Source organism: Hyaena hyaena, unplaced genomic scaffold, assembly GCF_003009895.1.
Source record: "Hyaena hyaena isolate Hyena2069 unplaced genomic scaffold, ASM300989v1 scaffold_214, whole genome shotgun sequence".
In the NCBI taxonomy this organism is placed as follows: Eukaryota; Metazoa; Chordata; class Mammalia; order Carnivora; family Hyaenidae; genus Hyaena; species Hyaena hyaena.
Window position 1 is genome coordinate 1,748,157 of NW_024080842.1, and position 11,502 is coordinate 1,759,658.

Below are 11,502 nucleotides of genomic sequence, written 5' to 3' on the forward strand. Positions count from 1 at the left end.
TTCCAGTGCTCTGGCCACTCCCTCTCCTCAGCCACGTCTCCTACCAGTCTCTCCTTTCTGCTTACTCCAGAATACTAGCCTTCTGGCACTTCCGCAGTCAGGCCAAGACCGTGCCTGCTTTAGGAATTTTGTACTCGCTTTTCTCTCCTTCAGGAAAGCTGTTCCTTTGGGTGAGCTCCTTCGCGTGATTCAGGCCTCAGATGTCCCCCTAGAGAGGGCCCTCCAGACCACTCCATCTTAAACAGTCTGTGCGCTCCCCATCAGCCTGCATTCCAGTATCCTACTTTACACTTCTTCACGGCACTTAGCTCTACTTGAAATGATATTATCTACTCATTTGTAGGTATCTTCTCCACTAGAATGGGAGCTACGTGGGCTTAGAATTGTGCCTGGCACAGAGAAGATGTTTAATAAATATTTGTTGAGTTAATCAATATTATCTTTACAATAAAAATTAAGCTGCCGTTAAAGTTTTTAACTGTATGAGCAAGTGCTACATTGTGGGCAAACTATCGGTGGAGAAAGACTAGAAAAGAAGAAAACCTAGATGAAAGGAGTTGTAACGGGAATTTTTTTTTAATTTACAACATCTGATTTTAGTGTTTTACATTAATGTTTTATAATTAAAAACCAGTATCTTTTCTGTCCTAAATAAAAGGTAAGTGAGGTTCTATCAGTGCGAGAGGGTCACCACTCTAAACATCGGTTGTGAAAAAGAGAAAGGGCGACTCCTGATGTCTGAGAGCAGGCCTGGCACTCACACCAAGGCCTTGGGGTTAAACACAAACATCAATGCCAGACAAGGCCACTCTATAACTGTGATGGATCCAAACAAAAACAAGACCACACTGCAAGGTTATGTGAACACAGACGAAACGTGAACACTGACGACACCACAGAATACCACACACCCTCCTCTCCCAGCTAATGAATGACTTCTCTCCAGATCTCGGCTTTGGCCCCACTTTCGCCTCACTCTCCCTACTGGTAAGATGTATTCAAATACTGAAGCACAGAACTGCCCATTTTCTCACAGCATCTAATCAGACCAAATCATCTTTCCAAGACCATCCTCCTGAGATGCTCCACAGCCCACTGGGGTGTGCAGTCTCCCTCACTGCAACAAGGAAGTAAGCCCAGCATGCTCGACGGAGCCCAAGGTGTGTTCCTGGTGACTCTGGGCTGGTGGGCACTGACAAGTGTCATAACATCAGATGCAATTACAGGCCATTGTACATGCCGAAATCCTAAAAGACCTGGCTAGAAAACTGACCCCAGGATATAATCTCTTGTTCTCTGAATACATTCCCTGACATTGGTTAATTTTCTTGTCATGTGCCTCTTTTTCCTAAAAGCTGAGTAAAGGGAAGGGGGGGGAAATGTCAAATTAATACAACGTCCCAATGAATAATGTTACAATTAATCAAGGACGCAATGCACAGCTTCCCTTCCCTCCCATATCTGAAAGTCACCCCCAAGCACGGGGGCCAGACGACTGACTCTTGGGCAGAGCCTGAGGCAACACTACTCAAGTACTTTAAGCCACATGTTCAAGCCCAATAAATTAGCCCAGGCTTAAAGAAGTCAGGCTGTACACATGTAAGAATTTTAATAAGCCTGGAAAATGCTACCTAGAGCTTATGCGCAAGCTTACTGTACCAAGGGGATTCCCTGCCACCAGCCACAGAGTGCTAAGCCCCTGACAAGAGCTGTCGAGCACATGGGGCAGCAGGGACAGGGAGTCAGCTTGGTCCAGGTTTCCTCAGGAGTTGAAGACTCAAAGCAGAAGGCTGGCAGCCAGATGGATGGAGAGCAGAACAGGGCACAGAGCTCAGCGGAGCCAACGGCATTTACTAGGAAAACATGTCGGAGGTTTCGTTCGTGGAAATCTAGTCCTCACACACCCTTCCAGAAACCAGCAAACACTGTAATCAATGTCTGCATTTATCAAATGCCTGTTTGTCCCCCGAACTGTGTCAGGTACAATAGAGAGTTATTTAAGCAAACATGGTCTCTGCCTTCTAGATGCTGACACCTAATATAAACAAAAACAATAAATCTGTCCAGAGGATTACCAAACTAACTGAACAAACATGAAATAGTCAAAAGCACTGACCCTATATAAACGCAGTGGAGTGAGAGCTACAGGGTAAGTCATGGGAGATGACTCTCTAAAGAGGGTGGGGCCCTAATGGAACAGTTACCTTGTTAAGGCTGAGTCTCCAAGGGGGGGTCAGCTTTTCAGAAAAGCTGCCAGGGCTGGCTCTTGAGCTGGGGGAAAATGGGCCATTCAGAGAAGAGGGTGCAGCTCGGGGGTTGATTTAGACTGAAATACACATACAGGGAGAAAGAAAACTTGACAAGCGTCCAAGAAAAATAGGGGAAATCAGTCAAACAGGTGTATGTTTCTCAATCGCTTTTACTCTGGTCCTCTTCTGATAAATATAAAAAATTCACACTATCTTATATATACATATAAGATATATAAAATATATATATTAGTTTATTTATTTTGAAAGAGGGGACAGGCAGAGAGGGAGGGAGACAGAGAATCCCAAGCAGGCTCCACCCTGTCAGCTCAGAGCCTGAGGCAGGGCTTGAACTCACAAACCATGAGATCATGACCTGAGCCAAAATCAAGAGTCAGACGCTTGACCGACCGAGCCACCGGGTGCCTGCTGCTCACACGATCTTTTATTTATTTATTCTTTTTTAAATTTATTTCTGAGGAAGAGAGAGAGAGAGAGAGCAGGGGAGGGTCAGAGAGAGAGGGAGACACAGAATCTGAAGCAGGCTCCAGGCTCTGAGCTGTCAGCACAGAGCACAACGTGGGGCTCGAACCCACGAACTGTGAGATCATGACCTGGGCCAAAGTCGGACACTTAACCAACTGAGCCACCCAGGTGCCCCTCACATGACCTTTTAATGTGATTTAGAATTTGAAAGGAAACCACATATCCTAACCAACACCAAATCACTGGTTTCAGAACCTGATTTTCCAAATGACAAAACAACTCCCATCCCAAACATCTGAGAATCCCGCAGTTAGGTGGTAGCACCTGTCAACAAGGACACAGCATCTGCCACTGAATTCTTAAGGAAGAGAGGATTTGGACCCTGGATCCACATGGGACCCAACAACCAGTAGTATTTAAAAAAGGCGCAGCCCAAGGTGACACAAAGAGACCAGGGCACTAGCAAGAACATGTAGTAATTACCTGATTAAAGTTTTTGAAGGAGAACTCTTTGTAGATGGCATCTCTCTCATTTAATTCTGACCATCCTGCTGCTTTAAGGTCACGTATAACTTGGTTCCTCTCCTCTGCTGTCAAAGAGTGAACGTCTGCTGCCTGTGAAAAGAACTCATTTAATATCTGCAATGCAGAGGTTCAGTTTAACTCCAATAAACTCTTGGCTCTTTACCTTATGGAGAGATATAGGAAAGCAAATCTTTTTTTTTTTTTTTTTAAGATCTCAAAGTACTTTATTTTAAAACAGTTATTATAAAAGTGATACAAAAAAACCAGAAGACACAGTCATCCATTTATCACTCTGCCACCCTATTATAAGTACAGCTAGTAATTTGTCACCCTTGTATTAGATGCTTGGTGTATTATTTACATCCATGATCCTACCCATTCATACACTTTCATATCTTGCTTTATTAATTATATATTTTCTCATGTTTTTCATTATACTCATTACTAATTTTTATGAGTATATAATGTACCATTTATTGGATATATTGGCTATCTGCATCTGTTTATTGACTATTTCCCTATACCAGGGGTTGGCAAACTATGGCTCTGCATTTGTAAATAAAGTTTTATTGGAACAGAGTCATACCCACTTATTTATATATTGGCTATGGTTATTTTTGTACTAGAAATAGCACATTTGAGAAGTTTTAAGAGAGACTATGGTTTGCAAAGCCTAAAATATTTCCCTTCTGGCCATTTACAGAAAAAGTTTGCTGACTTAAACTTTTAAGTGGTTTACAATTTGGGCTATTACAACTAATGCCACTTAGAATATCTTTGTGCATATAATTTGTTATACGCTAGGCAACATAATTGGGAGGTATTAACAAAAGTGAAATAACTGGGTCTACTTAACAAAGATGTTTTTAAGGCTGACACTGTCCCTCACTATCTAATATTCTAGCTAGAATAAGAATGGACAGCAAGGTCCTGTGCTCTCATAGGCGGCACTTCTCTGGTCCCTATTAATCAAGACATATATGTAATTTTATAGTTGGAATGAGCATATTTTTACTTTTAACTTAAAGTCAGCAGTAACTGTCACACAAATACCAGCTGAAAGAAAACTTCTACTTTCTACTGGGGATTTAAAAACAAACTGAGTAAACTCTCCAGGTGTCAAGGTGTCCATGAAAGGCCATTCCAGGCGAGTTGTAGTGGCCAAAAGGCACTAAGTAGGATGAATAAGAAAAAGCTGACAGTCTCAATAATGTATAAGCAGTGGCGGCAACGAACAGTGAGGCAGCTATGAGTTGGGGGACAGAAGTGCTCGACCCCTGTGAATACATCCTAAGCATAAATCTGTATATAACTATCATTAAACTGTATCCAGATAAGAGTTCTAGGGCAACTACCCTATAGTTAGGAATAAAAAAAAAAACAAATTCTATCTGGGAAAGTTTTATTCCTCAAAAAGAAAAATGGAATGGGGCCAGCTAAGTCAACCCTAACTATCTCTGAGATAAAGGATGAACCAGGCTGACGGATCTCAAACCCAATCCCAAAGTAAGCATCAGGAAGTATAGGTGTCATCTTCGAAGGGAAATATTCTGAGGGTCTGGCAGCATAAATCCATCAGTAAGTTTATAATAGACTATTGTGGAATCAGACTCCACTATGGCCAAAGTAAAAGACATTGCCAAATCTGGATCACCTTGCAATTTTCGAGATGCCTTCAAGATCTCCCTTATCCTGTTATGGCTGAGGGACGCGCTGATGGGTGTAGGCAACACAGTCTGTAATCCTTCTCCTTCTATCTCAGTACCGACAAGGCAGATGAGCTGCAGATCTGGTAAGCCCACACAACTGACTTCATGCCAACTTTTACTCTCCATCAGGTCGAGGTAAACCAAGAATGCTATGTAAACTTGGCTGGCATCTCCTATATCTAATTCCATCATTTCTAAATACTTAGGGTGGGTGCCCATCCAGGCGTCCTCCGGGGCCCACGAGTGGGCGCCGCCGTCGCCAGGGCGCATGCCGCTGCAGCCCGGCGTGGGCTCGGGGCCGCTTGGGACCTCCATGCCAGGCTCGGCTGTGAGCCGCTGGTGCACCGCGCCCCGCGCCCGGCCCTAGGAAAGCAAATCTTAAGGGCAACAATTTGGAACCATCTTTGGTTCCTCTGTTCTTAAAAAATAGACAAAAACAAGGCTAACTATACAAAATCAGCTGCCTCCATAGTTAAGTTGTCTCACCACACCTTCTTGGTGCCTCAAACTTCACAATTCTGTGTCTCTGGTTTATTACAGATATAACCATTACCCATTACCACTGGTCGTCTTACCAATGACCATTACGGATGGCCAGCATTCGAGGACATGGTAACCTGAATAAGCACACCCACACAAGGAAACCCTGCAAGTCCACGGTCAGGTCTAGAATTAGAACTCAGGGCTCTAAGTTCTGGGTCCACTGCTCTTTGGATGGTCCAGTGCCACTGTAGTAGCCTTCACTGCTTATTCACACGGGTCTTCACTCTCTAGGTTCACTATGCTCTTTCAGATGTGATGAAAAACTAACCTCCAGTGGGGGGGGGGGGGGAACAAATGCACACTTAACACAGGATATTGGATAATAACTTCTGGGAGTCCACAGATCCTCTGAATTACAGGTAAAAAGCCCTAGCCTCAGTAGAGGGAGCTTTTTCAGGGCATCAGGAAAACAAATCCCTCCAGTCAGGCCAGAGCAGTGTCTTTCTTGGTCCTACTCACCCTGGTGATGAAATCCACAAACCCAGAGTCCTGCTGGTTAACAGGCCCACGCTTCCCATGCTTTGTTTTTTAATTGAAAGAACTCTAAGCATCATGGCCAGAGAAAGAAGAGAAAAACACTCTAGCGCCAAGTCAGAGGAGCATAGTTCTCATTCCAACATAACTGTCAATCAATACCTCCTACCTTACCTATCTGCAAGGCTTACTCATGGCTCAGGTGAGAGAGGCACTGTCACCCAGAAAGATAAGACTATATTAGGACTTCTCATCAACGGCAACTGGGGGCTGAGTTGAGCCCACTTCAGAAACCCTGAAAATCTTTTATCACTGACACTGATGTGACTAACATGGCAGAATAAATAAACTTGCTTTAAGATAACTTATTCTAGGGGCACCTGGGTGGCTCACTCAGTTAAGCATCTGACTTTGGCCCAGGTCATGATCTCACAGATCATGAGTTCAAGCTCCACATCAGGCTCTGTGCTGCTGACAGCTCCGAGCCTGGAGCCTACTTTGGATTCTGTGTCTCCCTATTTTTCTGCCCCTCCCCAGTGCATGCTCTCTCACATGCTCTCTCGCTCTCTCTCTCTCAAAAATAAACACTAAAAAAAAATTTTTTAAGTAACTTATTCTAAGAAGAGGAAAAATGGTTGCTAATAAACTAATTTTCTCGTTTCTCTTCCTTGCTAGGTCAGCTATCCGTCCCCACAACTAACAAAAGAGAAAAAACATTTTTTACCTCTTTATTAAATAAAAACATTTAAAGACTTATTATCAAATCCATTTACTTTTAAGAACCAAAACATCTATGCATTAGTTTCACAGTGACCTACTACAGGAAATAACCTAAAATTCTTATTGGTCACCTAAATATGTTGTCAACTCAGATCATTAGAGACAAAAATTAAACTTTCTCTGTCCACAGTGAGCAGCTGCAAAGAAAACTATTAACCATACTGTGGGTAACGCAGCAGTCAACTGACGCAGGGGAACGTGCTGAGCGGTTTTCGTCCACATTCTCTGCCATGCACACACACACTCGGTGAAGCCAGTGGTATGCACTCTGCGCTCAGCACAGGTGTCTGCGCAAGAACAGGGACGTGTCCAGGACTGTGAGGTGGAGCCACCTTGTCTATAGCACAGACGGTCCCCCTGGAGACACGCCTTCTGCAGAACCCTTTGTGGTGGACTTAATTTTTTTTTTTTCTGCAAGAGAATGGGGAGAAGGACAGGGAGAAACATAGGATTCTGTGTCTCCCTATTTTTCTGCCCCTCCCCAGTGCATGCTCTCTCGCATGCTCTCTCGCTCTCAAAAATAAACACTAAAAAAAAATTTTTTAAGTAACTTATTCTAAGAAGAGGAAAAATGGTTGCTAATAAACTAATTTTCTCGTTTCTCTTCCTTGCTAGGAAACATAGGGAGAAACATAGGATTTGGAGGGAACAAACTTGATTCCAGGCCTAGCTTTGTTACCTTCAGCTGTGAGATGCTGAACAAATCACTTAGCTTCTCTGAATACTAGCGTCCTCCTGTCTACAGTGAGGGCATTACAACGTCTACCTGCCGACATTTTTTGAGAGTTAAATGGAAGCGTTCTCGAATGTGAAGGCACCCAGCATAGAGCCTGGCAGGGGAAGCCAACAAATCATGTCTGTTTATTCATTCCTCGGAACCCCATAATTTTACTTAATCATCAGCACTTCGGGTAGAAGTAAGCCTTAGCACACACTTAGGTGCCAGTAAGCACTCAATTTGTGTTCTCGTCTTAATGGGCACGAAACAGAGTGCTCATCTTCCTCCATCTTCCTTAAATTTCTCTCGTTAAACACCTTCAAACTGCCAAGGCGCTCTAACAAGCAAGGGAAGAGTAAATCAAGTTTAATGTAACATTTTCCCACTAGGTGGTGCTGCGTGTCAAAACTTGCCATCAAGTTAATTTATCCTGATACATTAATTTCTAACTCAAGAAAAGTGACGGAATGCCCCGCAGAAGACGAAAGAGGAACAGACTTGTCACGACGAAAAAAAATAATTTATTAATAATTCCTGCAAAAACATCACACGCAAACAAGTAAGTTAACTCAGCGGGTTTCCGGCGAGCGCGCCCTGCCGGAGCCGGTCCCTGCTCTCAGCGAGCGCACAATCTAGCGACACAGCGTCTTTCGTCACTTCAAGTGACCTGAAGCATCAGATAGTTTTACAATTACTTTTCATACTTTAACAAAACTCTTGCTCGGGGGGACAGCAGTTTCGTAGACGACGGGATCTGTAAGCCAGGCGGAGACGATGGTGCGGCGCCCGTCTCCCGCCAGGTGCCCCGCGCCCGCACGCGGCCCCCCAAGGACCGAGGCCTTGGGGGCCGGCCCGGGTCCGTCCCCCCGCCTCCCACACCGCCGCGGAGCCTCGCGCTGCTCCCGCACCGCGGGCGCCGGCACTCACCGTGGCCGAGAAGCCTAGGGCCCGGCCCCGCAGCGTCACGAGCAGGAGTCGCAGCGGCCCCCGCGCCCCCAGCGCCACCGCCATAGCGGCCGGTCGAGGGCTGCCCGGCGCGCTGCCTGCGCGCCGCGCTCAGGCGTCTGCGGGGTCGACTGGGAGCCGGGGGCGGTGCGGGAGGCCCTCAGCCGCGGGTCAGGCAGTCCCGCAGGAACCCGCGCGGCCAGCCCCGGAAGGCCCCAGGAGCTTCGGGGCCGCAGACGGCGCCGGCAGCCGACGGGCGGGTACGGCAGGTCCCGCTTGGTGCCTGCACGGGGCCCGCTTCCCTCCGGTGCGGAGGACTGGGCCGCGAGCTTGCGCGCTGCGCTGCTTTGGGCGCTCAGGTGTGACCTCCGGTTCGGCTCTTCGGTGTCCGACCGGCTGGCCGCACGCTCGCTGACAGCCTGTGCCGGGCTCCCTCTTGGACGGTGGGGCGAAGAGCCGGCGGCAGGACGTGGCGGGCGCGGACGGGAGGCGATGAGCTGTGGGTGGTGGGTGTTCGGGCGCCGCTCTCCGTCCTGCCTGGAAGGCCGGGAAGCACTGTGGTTCCGAGCGGGGCTTATAAGGCAGGGAGCCGTGGCTGCGAACGTAGACTCTGCTGTGTCTTTTTGCCTAGCTGCTGAGGCCTTGGCACCCCGGCTCCTCTGTGATGGCCCAGATAGGACAATCTGTAACCTGGTTCATAGTGCTCTCTGAACAGTAGCTCACGGTACGCACTCCAGAGATGTAGTGGACAGATTTACTTAATTTTTTTGGCGAAAAGGGGTATTTTTTTTATGTATGTGTGTATTTGCTAATATTTTATTATTATTCCTTTTTCGTTGCCTTTTTCTTTTAAGTTCATTTGTTTTGAGACGGGGGAGCGGGGCAGGCGAAGAAAGAGCGAATCCCAAGCGGTTTCTGCACTGGCGGAGCTCAATGCGGGACTCAGACTCACAAACTGCGGTAATGACCTGAGATCAAATCCAGAGTCAGACGCTCACCCAGCTGATCCATCCAGTCGCCCCAGTTGCCTTTTTTTTTTTTAGATGTAGTGGTATGCGTCATAAAATTCACCCTTTAAAGCGTATTTCAGTTTTTTAGTACATTCACTTGTACCTTTTTTTACTATTTTAAGAAAATTAATCACCAGTTCTGCAGAGGATTTAAAAATATGAGAGTCCAATTGAGTTCAACTTAGGAGTTGCTAGCAGTTGGTTTTAGTTCCCATATGGAGGTGGGGGGGGGGGGAGGGGTGACTTTTTGCCTTAAAATATGCTTGACAAAAACTCAAGGGAGTAATCTTCAGACCCTGATGAAACACCACTGATCTCAAGATATTCGACTAAGGCACTCTAGTTTCCTTTGCCTGATGCCTCAGGTGGGCAGAGACTGGGGGTGGAATTAAAAGTTGCATTTCCAGTACCTAATTAGGGGTATACAACCATGAAAAATATTCTACAAACTTGCTTACTGAAGTGAGAACTGCAGGGGGTCCCTCAGTGGCTCAGTTGGTTAAGCTTCCGAATTCAGCTCAGGTCATGATCTCAAGGTTCATGAATTGGAGCTCCATGTCCAGCTCTGTGCTGACAGCTCAGAGCCTGGAGTTGCTTAGGATTCTGACTCTCTCTCTCGCTCTCTCTCTCTCTCTCTCTCTCTCTCTGCCCCTCCCCGCCCCTCCCCCACTCACGCTCTATCTCTCTCCATTTCTCAAAAATGAATAAACGTCCAAAATTTTTTTAAGTGAGAACTGCAGAATGAACTGGTAGGTGTGAGGTAACAAGAGAGTCCCATCATTTTCCTTCCCTAAATCCACCGGAGGAAACTGGCATCTCGGGTCTAGTTACAGAAAGCAGCAGCAGTAATGCCAGTAGGACCCAGGGGAAGTGCTGTCTACCGGCAGCAGCTGTGAATACTCTGCATTCCTGTGTAGGTCTCCAATTAGTAGGATTTAAGTTCTTTAGCAAAGATTGAGCACGTCCTGTATCGTGGACACTCTTGGGAAAGGCAGTCTCCTCCTTACAGTCCTTTATCTCTACTCAACTACGAAGAATGGGCCTTGGGCCTAGGAACACTTCCTTACCAATACTCATAACGAGCCCATATGGCCTGTTCTGGGCTTATCACCTTATGTGAGAATATCCTTCCCTGTTCCAGACTCAGTATGTACTCCTTTGTTCAGATTAAGCACTAAATCAAATATCCCTGGGGCATGCCTCCCACCCCGTTTCAGTATTTCACACTCCACAGGTAGGGGTGACTTGTGCATAAGCACTAGAGGGGCACTCGGGCCTTTAGCTGCTGCAGAGGACCCAGTGGCCATGAGGGACCAAGGCACACTACCGGAGCTGATCTTGGCTATGTCTGTTCTGTGAGCGAAAATGCTGTTCATCCACTGCTTCTATTTTTTTTTCTTGGCAACTGATACTATATAGTGGGCAGAAGTGTTGGGACTTCTGTCCCTGGTGACTAGCATGATCTTTGCTGTCTTCCATGTAGTTGACTCACTGCCCTCCCCATCCCTGGCATGGGTACCAGTGCACTGTGTTCTGATGGACAGACACTGTGTTTGGCTAGGGAGGTTTAGCAGCTCTTAGACCTTCCTTCCTGCCTTCTACTTCCCTTTCCTTCAGTACCAGTGCTTCCCAACTGATCTCTCTACACTTGAACCTCCCGTCTAGGGAACAGCCCTGCTCCAGTTTCCCTCCAAAGAAAACCCAGATAGCTTGTCTTGGCTAAGTATTAGAAGCAAAGCCATGGACCTGTTGGTCATCCTAGGAGCCATTCCTCATACCCCAGACTAGAGTAGGGCCCCATTACATTTCAAAGACATGAAAACAACTGTATCTTTGATGATCTCCAGTCTGGGAGTGTCCCCCTAAGGAATTGAGACAATACACAACCATTAAAAAAAAAAAAAAGGTTAAGTAAGTAATGCCAAATCTACTCAAAGACAGAATGTAATCATGGTTAGGAAAACTATTGGCAACACTGAAATAGTTATCATTTGTTAGGCAAAACAAAATAAAAAGACCAAAGTGCTACATGATGACTATTTTGCAAATGCAACTATAGGAAG

At 46.2% G+C, this 11,502-nt stretch overlaps 2 protein-coding genes across 4 annotated transcripts in view; both read right to left on the reverse strand.

Moving 5' to 3' along the window:
- The window catches only part of PCBD2 (pterin-4 alpha-carbinolamine dehydratase 2), a 52,234-nt gene extending 43,542 nt beyond the window's left edge, over positions 1 to 8,692 (reverse strand). Inside the window, exons 1-2 of one of the 3 annotated variants that reach the window (XM_039242270.1) lie at positions 8,412 to 8,692; positions 3,219 to 3,350 (exon numbers count right to left, since the gene is read on the reverse strand). In XM_039242270.1, coding sequence (XP_039098201.1) covers positions 3,219 to 3,350; positions 8,412 to 8,495 — 216 coding nt within the window. In that variant the 5' untranslated portion in view covers positions 8,496 to 8,692. Of the gene's footprint in view, positions 1 to 3,218; positions 3,351 to 8,411 lie in introns of those variants that run through there. The other 2 variants (XM_039242271.1, XM_039242272.1) reach the window with 2 other exon arrangements.
- LOC120238503 (tRNA-splicing endonuclease subunit Sen15-like) lies at positions 4,195 to 5,284 on the reverse strand. The gene has a single exon (XM_039242269.1). It carries the CDS (start codon positions 5,282 to 5,284, stop codon positions 4,790 to 4,792), a length of 495 nt encoding a protein of 164 aa, XP_039098200.1. The 3' UTR covers positions 4,195 to 4,789.
- Positions 8,693 to 11,502: the final 2,810 nt, after the last annotated feature.